Source organism: Portunus trituberculatus, chromosome 15 (genome assembly GCF_017591435.1).
Source record: "Portunus trituberculatus isolate SZX2019 chromosome 15, ASM1759143v1, whole genome shotgun sequence".
Taxonomy (NCBI): Eukaryota; Metazoa; Arthropoda; class Malacostraca; order Decapoda; family Portunidae; genus Portunus; species Portunus trituberculatus.
The window spans coordinates 100,180-113,470 of record NC_059269.1 but is presented as its reverse complement, the minus strand read 5'-3'; the positions used below and the strand labels follow the sequence as shown (position 1 = coordinate 113,470).

The window sequence follows — 13,291 nt, the reverse complement described above, 5'->3', positions numbered from 1 at the left end:
ACAGTGGGGGAAATTATATACTGTTGGCGACCTTGAAAGAACCTGAGGGTTACGGCGGCTGTGAGTTATAGTAGTGGGGACTCTGTGGAGTTCCATATTCCCCACTGTACTGACCGTAACAAAGTTGGCTGTAGCAGTTAACCGCAGCCGTGGCGTGTACGTAACAATATATATATATATATATATATATATATATATATATATATATATATATATATATATATATATATATATATATATATATATATATATATATATATATATATATATATATATATATATATATATATATATATATATATATATATATATATATATATATATATATATATATATATATATATATATATATATATATATATATATATATATATATTACACAATTATCACATCTATTACATGTAAGAAACAATACTTATGACATATATATTTTATTCACATATGTAACACATTTTTACACATATGTATGAAACATTGTTCTTTATGTTTCAGTGATTTGATTATACATGATCATGTAACATTTCTATGTCTTTATACAAAATTTTTTGTATGTTATATCTATTAGTCATTACCACAAATGTGTAAATTTTTTATCAATGATGCATCTTACTTTTAAAATTGCATCAAATTAATATATTAACTATGTTATAATTACAATATCATGTTATTGCTGTTCATTTGCAAACTAACTATATTTTCTTAATTGTTCTCACACCTATGTGATGTTTATTTTGCTTAGTGCATTTTATGACATGTCTTATTATTATTTTTATTGTCTTTTAGAAGTGTTTATGTATTGACTAGAGTGCTCGGTGAAGACACCTTCGTTAGCGTGGTCGAGCAATATGATGGGTACTACTTTGATGCGCGGTAAGGTACTGTGTACTATGTACTGAGGTAGTGTTACGCAGACAATCCACGCGCCGCACTCAGTCTGGTAGGGCTGGGCAGGATTCTATGAAATGGGTAATCACGAATCCGATTACTTGCCCTGTTAAATTCGTTGGATTCGAATCCTCCACGAATCCTATGTACTCTTAACAGCCCAGGACACCCGAGATTCTTCCTCAGCCAGTGATATTGTCTGCCAGGCGCGAGATTCGTTGATGTTTGCAAGGGAATCCAAGCATGGAGAGAATCCAGGATTCCCCTCCACCTGTCACAAACATCACGATTCTCGCCCTTTGGCTAGAACTTGCCGAGATGCAGACCGTGTCTCCCATGATGCTTACCAAGAATATATATATATATATATATATATATATATATATATATATATATATATATATATGTGTGTGTGTGTGTGTGTGTGTGTGTGTGTGTGTGTGTGCGTGTGTGTGTGTCTTTTTTTATTTATTATACGAATATACGAAGATTTCCATACTATAAATATGCAGTCATGTAAATACATGTTATAATAATGTAGAACAGATTGGTGGGTGGGTGGTGTAAAAGAAACTCAGTAAATACATGTGCAGTTATATTCGAGTGAGACACACTGCAGCAAGGTGAAGGGTGCACTATAAGTAACCATTCAAATTACTGTTACTTTCTTTAATTTACCTTAAGTAATACAAGGATAGTTATTCAAACACATTTATGATAGATTTTCCATTTATTGACAAATAGGCTACATTATTTCCATATGTTGTCTTGATATATTAACATTACTTTTGGCATCATAATTGTATTTTTTTTTTTTTTTTTTTTTTGCTATTCTAAGAATAACAGTAAGAAAGTAGTAACAAAAGAGTCCTCCCGTACTAAAGTTTGGAAACAGAAAAAAAAAGAAAAAACAGAAAAAGAAGTCATATTGTTCACAGACATTACAGCATATTTCCATAACTCATGATACTTCTCTAATCACAGCCAATAATTTACTTAATATTACATTGGATTACATTACATTAATTTCCTTAATTTTTCCTTACAGTTATTATGGATGCTAGATAAGTATATGATTATATCCTTACATGATTTTGCATACACATAACATTCAACTAAACTTTCTTACATTTGATGTTAACAAGTAGTGAAAAATAAGAAAATATATAATATAAAATCATGTCCATCACAGAATGTATTATCACATCAGTTCCGTAAAGGAAAAGAAAAAATAGAAATCCGTATCACAGAAAATATCTTTAATACTGCAGTGTGACTAGTAGCATCACCAAATAAAAGTTTCCATGAAAACAAAACGCATGCAATACTATAGAAGAAAAGGCATCAAGAAGGATTTCAGTTGGCACTAGCAAAAACGGCTCTTCACATGTTCATATTAAGGAAGAGAATCATATTTATATTCCCTTCCTTAAGGCTGCTCCGCCTGTGGGAGATAAGCTCCCCTGCCTTGGAAAAAAAAATCTTTCTGAGGGAACAGATGAGGCAGGAATGCCCAGAAATTTCTTGGCCACTTCACTTAACTTGGGGAAGAGGGTTTCGTGTTGCTTCCACCATGCCAGTGGATCACTGTCCCTGGACAAATGAGGCTCCTCGAAGTACCTTCTCAACTCAATATAAGGACCTGTGGATGGCTGAGGTGATGAACGTGCCAGATTATGCATTTTCGCATCAAATTTACACCAGAGTGAACTTTTCTTTGATTGTGTTGTGGCAGTTACTGGCTTTGGTGGTGCAGTGACCTGAGATGTGCTGCCATCATAGTTTTGAGGATCTTCTGTGCGCATCATGGCCATTAAAGGATCTTCTACCCTCTTTACATTTGACTGGTCTGCAAAGGGGACTTTTTAAAACGAGGATCCAAAAAGAGTTGCTACAGAAAGATAGATAATAGATATTTCCTTCAAGTAAAGGAAACCGTTTTTCCATTTGATTTTTTTAGCTCGAATGGCCATCACTGACATTGCTGGAATACATAGTCTTGAATCCCTCTAACCATGGGAATGAGTTTTGATAGAGATGTTACTTTTTCGGTGGACATCTCTTTAGTTGCTTCCTCGAAAGGTTGCAGAACATCAACTATGCTCTGAAGGAGCCTGCATTCGCCATTGTTAAGGCACATCTCACTTCTACCAAGCAAACAGAGTGCTGTGGTGACGAGCTCATGCTACTCTAAGTACCTCTCCATCATGTAGAATGTCGAGTTCCACCTTGTTTCCACATCTTGAATTAATTTCTTGGCAGGCATATTATGCTGTTCCTGCAGCTCAGAGAGCTTGTCAGAGGCCTTTACACTATGGTGGAAAAAAGCTGATATTTGTTTTACTTTTTCCTTAACCTTTTCCACGTCATTGGTGTCCTTTACGGCCGTCTGCACATTTAAGTTTAATGTGGGTGCGAAACAAGGGATTTGCCGAATTTTCATGGCATTTATTGCACCAACCAACCATATTGGAAGCATTGTCTGTCACAATGGAACACACTTTATCCATTATGTTCCACTTGTTGCAGATTAGTTGGAGTTCCTCTGCAATATTTTGTCACATGTGCCGTGTGAGCATTGGTCAAACGGACAGTGTCAAACACTGCAGACTTAAGATCCCACTCATTGGAAATGAGTAATAAAGCCTCTTGTCTGCCTTGAAGTCCAATGTCCGCTGTTAGAGCAATGTCCTTCACCTTTTCCAGCTCTTTCTTAATTATCTCTGTTACCTTAGTATAGATACCATGCAGAAGAGTTCTGTCTATCTCTCGGCGGCTAGGTAACTCATATCGAGGGTTGAGGCTGTTCAGTAGTCTTCTAAACCCTTTATCTTCAACAACTGATAATGGCTGTAGATCTTCCACAATTCATCCTAACTAACATTTCATCCAGTTGTCTTTTTTTTCTCTGAGTCCTTTTTTGTATGTACATTTGTGTTCTGGATATTGTTTCCATGAGTGTAGGCTGCACTTTGGATGTCGATGGTTGTTTTAATGACTTAGCAGCTACAGCACCATCATTTTCTTCCTTATACACTGCGTACTCAATCGGATGTTTTATGCGGAGGTGCTTGATGAGGTTGGAAGTTGTGCTACCATTGAATTTGAAGGTGTCTTTACACACCAAACATACTGCTTGTTCGGGAGTTGTTAGCTCCATATAATCCCAAATGGGCGCATTTCTGCCACGCTTGGCTGCCATAATGCAGAACCACTGTTTTCATTAAATTTAAGGTAGCCTATTTACAGAAAGTCCCTTTAAACGGAAGTAGAGTAGCCTACTCAACTCGAGATGCAAGGCTTTGGGGATACTTACGTTAAAGCTGGGTAGTCACAGAAATAAATTTTGGCTATTATTAGGCAGGTAAAAGTTGCTGTAAAACGGTGTTATTAGTAACTGTGCATAATTAATATTAAGGATGCATATACTCATGGGAGCGACTATCACGGGTTCCCCCCTCTCATCAGTCCTTAGCCTCGACTGAGAGCGTGCGTGCGTGCGTGGGAGGGGATAGACAGGGGGATGAAAGAGAAGAACAAGAATGAAGCGAGGCTGACACTTGCACGATTTTGTGGCACGCATTGGCACGACTCAAGTCGTGCCAATGCGTAAACTGGTCGTAAAATGGCGTGAAGTGTGCGTAAACCCGTCGTGACTGCGTGCCATGTCTGGACAAAAATTTTGAAATGTTCAAAATTTTGGTCACGACAAAATTTCGCGACCGAGTCGTGAAATATGCGCAAACTGTTCGTGAACTCGTCGTGAACTCGTCGGGACGATGCGGGAGGATACGTGCCAGTGCGTGGCAGTGCGCGCCATGCCACGACTGTCACGAACTGCCACGAATAGTTCACGAACAGTTCACGACATGTTCACGAATTGGTGTGCGTCGCAGCGTGGGAAGGCCTTCCCACTGAAACGGTCACGTGTACTTCACGCATTGATGTCACGAGCAGTTTACGACTAGTTCACAGTTTGCGCATGGCACGAGGCGTTCACGACGAGTTCACGAACAGTTCACGCACAGTTCACGAGTACTGCGCGACAGTGGCGCTCGTGGTGGGGGTATGTATATAGGGCTGGACAGCTGCTCGCCATTCCAGTGATCGTCACAGCTTCACACCTGTCATTTTCAGAGATGGCTTTACACACCTCGGATATGAACTTGCAGATGGTACTTGCTTCAACCCTGAAGCTGTACTGCAGACTTGGATAGGAATTTCCAGTGGCTAGGAAGCGAAGGGTGGCAGCCAGCTTGAGTCCAACTTGAATCGGTTCCCTCATGAAGGTGGACTGCTTCTGGAGGCGAGGGGTTAACTTCTCAACCATCTCTTGGAACAGGTCAGGTGTGATTCTGAGGTAATTTTTGTAGCCCCTTTGATCTTCCTTGTGGAGTTCAGTCAGTAGACTGTCATACTGTCCAAACTCGTGCCTTCTGGTCAACCATTCCCTGACCCACACTTTCCTTTGTATCTTTCTTTGAGGTGGTGTTGCCTTTTCTTGTTTGTCTGCCTCTTCCAACCTTTTCTGCTGCTCTTCAACAATGGCTAGAGCAGCTGCCAGGTATAGGCATCTTCTCTTCTCTGCAATGATTGTGTCTCTGGTATTCAGCATGTTGTCTCTTCCACAGCCAATCCAAAAATGATCAGGGGTTGGGGTGGCCCCCTTTTTATATGGCGTGCCCCAAGTCAGCACGACACCGTCCGAATTGCGCATACTCGTCGTGCCAATGCGGGAAGTGCGTAAACTATGCGCAAACTATGCGTGAACTCGTCGTGCCAGTTCGTGTCAATGTGGACACGAATAGGCACGCAAGCGTGCAAGCGTCTTGAACTATGCGTGAACCAGTCGTGAACAGTGCGGGAGCCTCCCCGTTCGTGCCTCAAAATGGCACGACTTGCCACGACAAAATCGTGGCCTAATATCGTGCAAGTGTCAGCCTCGCTTAAGAAGTGTCAGAGGGAAAAGTGAAGGAGAGTAGTATATTTATAGATGGCGGGCTAACCGCCTTGCTGTTTTTAATTGTGTTGTAGCTGCTAATGGCTCTATTTTTTCAGTGCCGAGGCCGATTGAACTACCATGGCTCATCGTTTGCTTTGGTATATTTATTATTTTATTTATTTTTTTTTTATAGATTAAGTGAAGTGAAGGATAGTGGTGGGAAGGGAAGAGTAAATGAAAAAGAAATGTTATAGTGATTTAGAAACATTAGAAACGTTATTTTTTCACTCATGTTAGCTTTTATTTCATTGCATTCTTTTGTTTCAGGTTGCTCCGCCCACGTCATGTCTTATATATATATATATATATATATATATATATATATATATATATATATATATATATATATATATATATATATATATATATATATATATATATATATATATATATATATATATATATATGCCATGGTATGACGTCACATGAAATTGGCCAATCAGATCTATAAGAGGGACAAGTGAGACACGGGACGTGCTTCCTGTCTTTATTGATGCTTGGCGCCAACTGTCTTTTTTTTTACAGGGTGATGGGTGATGCCTTGCTGCCGATAGAGCCCAATATATCCTACATTCACCTCCCAAGATATTGATATGCCACACTTGTGTGGTATATTAATAAAACAAAAACGAAGTGTTGAGATTCTCACACGACATACACATTATAATAAAAAAAAAAAAGCCATATATCCTGCGCCCACATATCCATCAAATTGAGAGAAATGTTGAGATTCTCTGACATTTGATACTCAAGTATTAAGAAAGATAAAGAAAAGGCCATAATTACATCCCGCATCTCCTCACACATATACACACCCACACTAACCCTGATCGCTGGTTACGTAATCCCCTAGCCACGCAGGCTGCCTTGCGGTTCTCCTAGGGCGGCTGCCAGCCCCTGTGCACAACGACGGTGGACTCTGAAGAGCCGGGGCTGCTGCCTGCGGTACTCGTGGCGGTGTGGGTGGTCCCAGCAATGCAGTGCCCGTGACAGCACGCAGGTGCCTACGATTACGTAGGGTTGATGCGCCCACTGCCATCCAACTTAACCGAATATTGGCGGAACGGATGAACCTCAGTGATCACGCCTCACCTGTCCCACAACTTGTTGGATTGGTTCTCTATCTGTACCGGGGTGCTGATCGCGAGTGTGGGCAGCGTTCTGGGTGTTCCTTGCGCGCTCGTCCATGTCTCGTGTTGCTTCGCCGCCTCGCGTTCCCTTGCACGTAACGCTTGCTGCCACTGCACGTCCACCTTGTAATGTTGACGATGAACCGGTATGCCATCCCGCAGCTGCCTGCCCATGGCCAGCTGCGCTGGTGACTTGTCCACCCCACGCAGCGGTGTGTTGTGGTATTGCAGTAGGGCTACCGCCGCCTTATCCACGTCCAGACTGCCCCCGGGTCCTGAGCAGTCTTTTGGCAGACTTCACAGCAGTTTCTGCTCTGCCGTTTGACTGTGGGAAATCTGCAGATGCGACCCGTCTCTCCACACCCCACCTTCTGAAGAAAGAACACATCTCCTCACTAGTGAGGTTCGTTCCTCCGTCAGTGGAGATTGACTCAGGTGCCCCCCATCTTGAAAAATACTGCCGAAACACTGCTGCCAGCTTGTTTGAAGTTGCTCCACTGGGGAAGTGTGCTATTTCCAACCACCCAGTCAGCCTATCCGCGTATGCCATGTAAATTTGTGCTTCGAACTGGAGCAGATCTGCCACGGCGTGCTGGAATGGATACTCAGGCATAGGCATCAAGGTAAGGGTTCAGCAGCCTGCGACGGCGATTGAGTGTTACAGGCGGCACAAGCGTCCCTGTGCTGCTGCAGGTCGCCTTCCATGCCAGGCCAATACACCGCCTGCCTTGCCCTTCTTAACATTCCATCTAGACCTTGGTGCCCAGCGTGGAGATTAGCTGCTATGCGACGTTGGAGGACTTCTGGGATTACCAAGCGAACTGAGCCTTGGTCGTATGTATACGTCATTAGTCTTTGTGACACTGCCAACCTGTCCCTGACTCCATAGTACTGACGAAGGCAGGTCAGCTCCTGTGCAAGGTGCGGGTGCCAATCGCCTGCGGTCACCTTGGCAATGAGCAGCTGGTACTCTGGATCATCTGCGGCCGCCCGCACTACCGCTGCGTTGTCGAGCACAATGACGTCACCACAGTCAAGTGCGGCCACTGCTGCTGCTGCCATAGCTGCCTCCATGTCACTTGCGTCCTCCTCATCCCTAGTCTCTGGGGGCTCACAGAGTGCAGGGTAGCGTGATAAGAAGTCAGCTGCACAGTTGCGCTTCCCAGGGAGATACTTAATTTGGAATCTGTATGGGAGTTTTTTTTTTCCTTCAGTGAGAACAGCCTCGGGTTTGGGATGTCCTTCAGCGCCCTCTCCCCCAGCAGCTTAACTAACGGGCGGTGGTCTGTGATGATCAGGAGATTGGGGCATCCAGGTAGGAACAGGTGAGCTTTGCGGAGGCACCAAGCGACTGTGAATGCCTCCCCTCTACTGGTGCGTACCCTGCCTCAGCAGGTGTGAGGTGACGGCTGCCACACAGCTTGAGGCGCCACCCACTCTTGCAGCAGAATGGGCCTTGTCTCATTGGGCAGTGGCAATGTTGCTGCAGTATCACGAACCCAATGCCCACTTTGCTCCAGTCAGTCAGCACTGCCGTGGAACTCCATGACTGGTGCGGTGGCTAGGAAGGGTGCCAGCTGGTTGACGAACCCATGCCAGGAGCGGATGTCGGTCAGCAATGGTTCAGCGGGCATGTTGAAGTTTCTGATTGCAGACAGTCGTTCCTCTGTGGGCTTGTAGACGTCCCATCCAACGTGGAAACCAACGAAATCCACCTCTCTCCTCCCAAACCTGAACTTCTCGGGCTTGAAGGTAACTCCTTTTGTGCTGCATGTCTCAAGCAAGGCGTATGCATGCTAGAATGCCTCTTCTACGCTGGGGTCAAACAACAGCGTGTCGTCAACACACTTAAACTTTCTCGGAATCCCTGCAATGGCCTCGTCGAACCGTCTGGTGTATGCGTCGGGGACAGCACAGTGGCCCATTGGAGTCCTGCAGTACCTGTATCGGCCCCATGGTGTAGCTGGACCTGGTGGAAGCCTCAATGTGCATCTGCAATAGTTTTTTAGGTGTGACGTGGGTTCCCAGACACCATATCAAATGGTGTCGGGGTGTGGTGGGTTTCTCTCTTACAGGCTGCGTTCAGCTTCTGGTAATCGATGGTGCGCCTGGGCTGCCCTGACTTCTTGGCCACCACTACCATCCTCGCGCACCACTCTGTAGCCTCTCCCACTGGCACTGGTTCCAAGATCCCCATCCTGACGTCATCATCCAGCTGTTTCTTCACCTCTGTTTCCCAGTGTTTAGGGACAGAGGTCGGTGTGTGACATGCATAGGGCTTGGCGTCTGGTAGCAGGTGTATAGTGTGTGGCTAGCCAGCCATCACCGGAAGAGGACTGTTTGTATCGAATGCAGATCCTGAGAAATGACAGAGAAGCCATTCCTCCAACCGGGGCACGTTTTTCTCTAGGGCAGGAAACGGCAGAACAGATGGGCGTGGCGGTGCGGCGACAGCTGAGTGTGTGTCACTGGTGGCGGCAGCAGCTCCAGCCATGACGGTGTGGTGCGGGAAGCGTTCGTGGACCAGTCCCAGCTCCCTGCAAGCCCACAACGACATATAGCACTGTGTTGCTGTATTTACAATAAAAACCTCCTGTGTTGTGGACCTGTCACCATACTGCAGATGGCAGGAGATGGAGCCCAGGGGTTGTAGGCTGATGTTCGCCACGTCTCGCAAACTTCCTCGGTGTATCAGGGACGCCGTCTTGATATCCAGTGCAGCCAGCAGCTCCAGACCAGCCACACACACCTGTGCTCCCGTGTCCGGTACTGCCTGGATTCTAGCCGACTTTCTTCCCCCCTGGGCGTGGCTCACAGTCACCCAGATGCGTGGTTGATACATGGCTGCACCTGCGGCAGCGATAACGATGCTAGACGCCTCCAAATCCTCAGTGGCTGCTGCTGCTGCTGCGTTTTTCCCCTTGCTCCTGCACATTCTCTGCACGTGTCCGACCCTACCACAGTTGTGGCAAGCCACGGCCTCCGCGGGACACAGTTCTTTCCCAAGCTTGTGTCTCAGGCTACAGTTCCCACAGCGTTTTATCTGGTGTGGTGGGCGGCCTGCCTGGGGCTGCTGGGCAGGCTGGTGGCGGGCTACAGCAGCGAGAAGGGGCTTGTCTGCTTGCTCGTCTGGCAGCGGCGTCACCCCTGCTGCACCAGCCACACCCTCCCGCCCAAAGCTCCTGCCTCCGGCGACGTGGCGGGCATCTTTTTGGGCGGCCTCGAAGGCAATGCAGAATTTACGTAACGAATCCACATCACTAAAGGACTCACACTCACGAAACACCTCATCTTGTAGCACTACATTATGTGAACCACACATTAGCTTACGAAGGAGCATGTATTCCGACAGGATACACTCGCACTGAGGACACTGAAACTCACAGTCAGCTGCAAGATGAGTTGAGCGCGTAAAGTACTCATAAATGGATTCACTGGGCCCCTGCACTGCCGAGAAGAACTTGCACCAATCTGCCGCCTGGTTGGTCGCTTGCAAGGCCATGCAACCTACCGCATCCAGGGCTTCTGGAATGGAGAGGGCCTCCCACTGCTGAGTGGAGTACTTGGCGTCTAGAGAGCGTTGCAGGTTGGGTGAGCAGAGGAGGCGGATATGTAACACTGCTCCAGCCGGTGCGAATCCATTAAGGGCCAGCCAATACTCCACCGAGCGCCTCCAAGATCGGAAGGCTGCAGTGGACGTCCCCACGTCGCATTTCTCAGGGGCTGACGACCGAGGGGCTGAAGAGTGGTGGATGGGCCTCGCCGCTACTTGGCGTTGCAGGGCCGTGATGGCTTGGATCTGCGCCAGGAGCAGCTGATGTGCTTGTCCCAGGGCCGTGGGTGCCTGGGAGGACCGACGGCTGGACCTTGAGGTATGAGTTGGCAGACGAGGACGACGTCCAGCCATTACAAATGCGTAGATCCGTAGACTACCACTGCGCCATATAAGAGGGGCTAGTGAGACACGGGACCTGCTTCCTGTCTTTATTGATGCTTGGCGCCAACTGGCTCTTACAGGGTGATGGATGATGCCTTGCTGCCGATAGAGCTCAATATATGCTACAAGATCCAACAAAAGTGATGGTGACTTTGGCAACACTATAACCTTCCACATGTCGCTAGCATACACAATAGCTAGCCCCATAGACCTCATTGTTTATATGCTCCAAAAGCATGATTAATAACATCATACAGACTATATTGTTCCAATTGGTTTGCTCTTACGTTGTTCTCCATAACTATTTTTACTCAGGAATAACAAACCTCGTCCGAGTACTGGATTCCATACCGGATTCTAGAATCCTGACGCAGTAATCGGATTCGTCTCGCCTCTCATGATTCTACAGATTCGAATCCAGTAATCGTCTCCCGCCCAGCCCTAGTCTGGTCCCAACACAGCTTCGTTATAGATACTCATGCTCCCGTTTTTGCCTTTGTACTGGTTATCCTGTTCTGCACAGCCAGTCTTCCTCAACACCGTCAGACTCCAGTTGTCTAGACTGTAATTCTCATCGTGGCCACTCGCTACAAGTCTCACTCTGGCCGCTATCGACTACAAGTTTCATCCCGGCCGCTGGCTTCTCAAGCCTCCTCGCTGCCAAGCTACCAAACCTCCAGGCTTCAGTAAGCTTTGTATCTCACAATAAACACAGGGAACAGACCCCCAGTGTTTCTTCTTCAACTCCACCAGGACAATATATATATATATATATATATATATATATATATATATATATAGAGAGAGAGAGAGAGAGAGAGAGAGAGAGAGAGAGAGAGAGAGAGAGAGAGAGTCAATACTCGAATTTAATTTGTTCGACTATTGATACCTATGTCAGGTAATTCATTCCAGTCTTAGCAAAACCTGAAGTTTATAAAATTTCAATATTTTTTTTTTACAATTTTGTTTTGTACACCGTAAGTGAAGGCTGGTGATGGATAACTTAGAAGAGGAGAGGAGAAGAGTGGGGAGGAGGAGGGATGTCACCGGAGGATGAGTCACCAACCATGAAAACGTGTTTTTAACTTTTCTTCTGGTGTGATTCCTTTGAATTCACTAGTGGAGTGATGTGGCTCACTAACACTTGCACTGTCACCAGATTCCTTATTTTCAATCACTACTAAGCCTCTTTGGTGCCATCGTAAGTTTCTAAATGAAAAACTACCGACAGAACGCAGAAGAATGTTGTTTAACTCAAGACTGCGGTAGGATTAGTAATCAGCACCACCATCCGGTATACCCGTATTACGGTAATACTGGTATACCGCTGTTACGGTAATGCCAGTATTACAAGTAATATGGCATCAAAACGGTACAGTGGTGGCTGCGAGAAGGGGGATGACATAGCTTTGTATACGACCAAATTTTCTGCCGTTTGATCACCAGATATGTTCATTAATAAGCCTTTGGTGTTAATTTAAGTTTATAAATAAAAAAAAAACAACAGACAGAATACAGGAAAATGTTATTCTGATGACCGCTGCAGCACAAGTCATAACGGGCAGAGAGGAAAGGGGACGCAAGCAATCCTTTGTTTACAACCAGGAGCGTGGACGTTCGACTGTAAAGTATTTTTTCGAGTATTGAATAGAATTTTTGCGTTTGAGTATTCAGACGTTCGAGTATTTAGTCTCCACTATATATATATATATATATATATATATATATATATATATATATATATATATATATATATATATATATATATATATATATATAACATTTAGTAGGTTTTATATGAAATTGTTAATTTTCATTTAGAAATTATTGAAAGAATACTTACAGGTGAGATATTTTTCTTTTTTTTTTATTAACAGAATCAAATATAAGGCACTGATCTATTTACATGTAAAAGTTTGTTAATCTGAATTTTGCTTCAAGAAGGTTTCTGTCTTGGCTAAGGCCGAGGATAACACAACTTTTCTAACTCCTCCTCCAGACACTGCACGATGACGGGCGCCCCTTCCCCAGACTTCCGCCCCTCACATTCTCCTCCAAAATAGGCGGAGCTGTTTTGAGTTGCCAAATGTTCTCGCGATTCTTTTGGATTTGCACACATTAGTCTAAACACCTGCACCACCCACCTGAAGAGATCTCTCTGCCCAGTCCCCAACTGTTGGGAATCGTCCCCTTGCTGTCCAGCCTCCAACTCCTGGAAGTGGTCCCCCTCTTGCCCAGCCCCCAACTCCTGGGAGATGTTCCTCTCCTGTCCAGCCTCCATCTCCTGGGATTGGTCCCCCTCCTGTCTAGCTCCCAACTCCTGGGAGAGGTCCCCCT

The 13,291-nt window shown here is 45.1% G+C and overlaps 2 protein-coding genes across 2 annotated transcripts in view; both read right to left on the bottom strand.

Annotated features, from left to right (window-relative positions):
- Positions 1–7,264: 7,264 nt before the first annotated feature.
- On the bottom strand, positions 7,265–7,636 carry LOC123503938 (uncharacterized protein K02A2.6-like). The gene has a single exon (XM_045254062.1). The coding sequence runs from the start codon at positions 7,634–7,636 to the stop codon at positions 7,265–7,267; it is 372 nt and encodes a 123-aa protein (XP_045109997.1).
- A 5,084-nt stretch (positions 7,637–12,720) lies between these two features.
- The window catches only part of LOC123503998 (ankyrin-2-like), a 70,039-nt gene continuing 69,468 nt past the window's right edge, over positions 12,721–13,291 (bottom strand). Inside the window, 1 exon segment of the mRNA XM_045254199.1 lies at positions 12,721–13,291. This exon segment is cut by the window's right edge and continues 37 nt beyond it. Within this exon segment, the coding sequence (XP_045110134.1) occupies positions 12,912–13,291 (380 nt within the window). The 3' untranslated portion in view covers positions 12,721–12,911.

What these genes read in the sequence shown, in the direction of transcription:
- LOC123503938 (XM_045254062.1), bottom strand. Translation starts at nt 7,636, where the DNA reads ATGCCTATGCCTGAGTATCCATTCCAGCACGCCGTGGCAGATCTGCTC.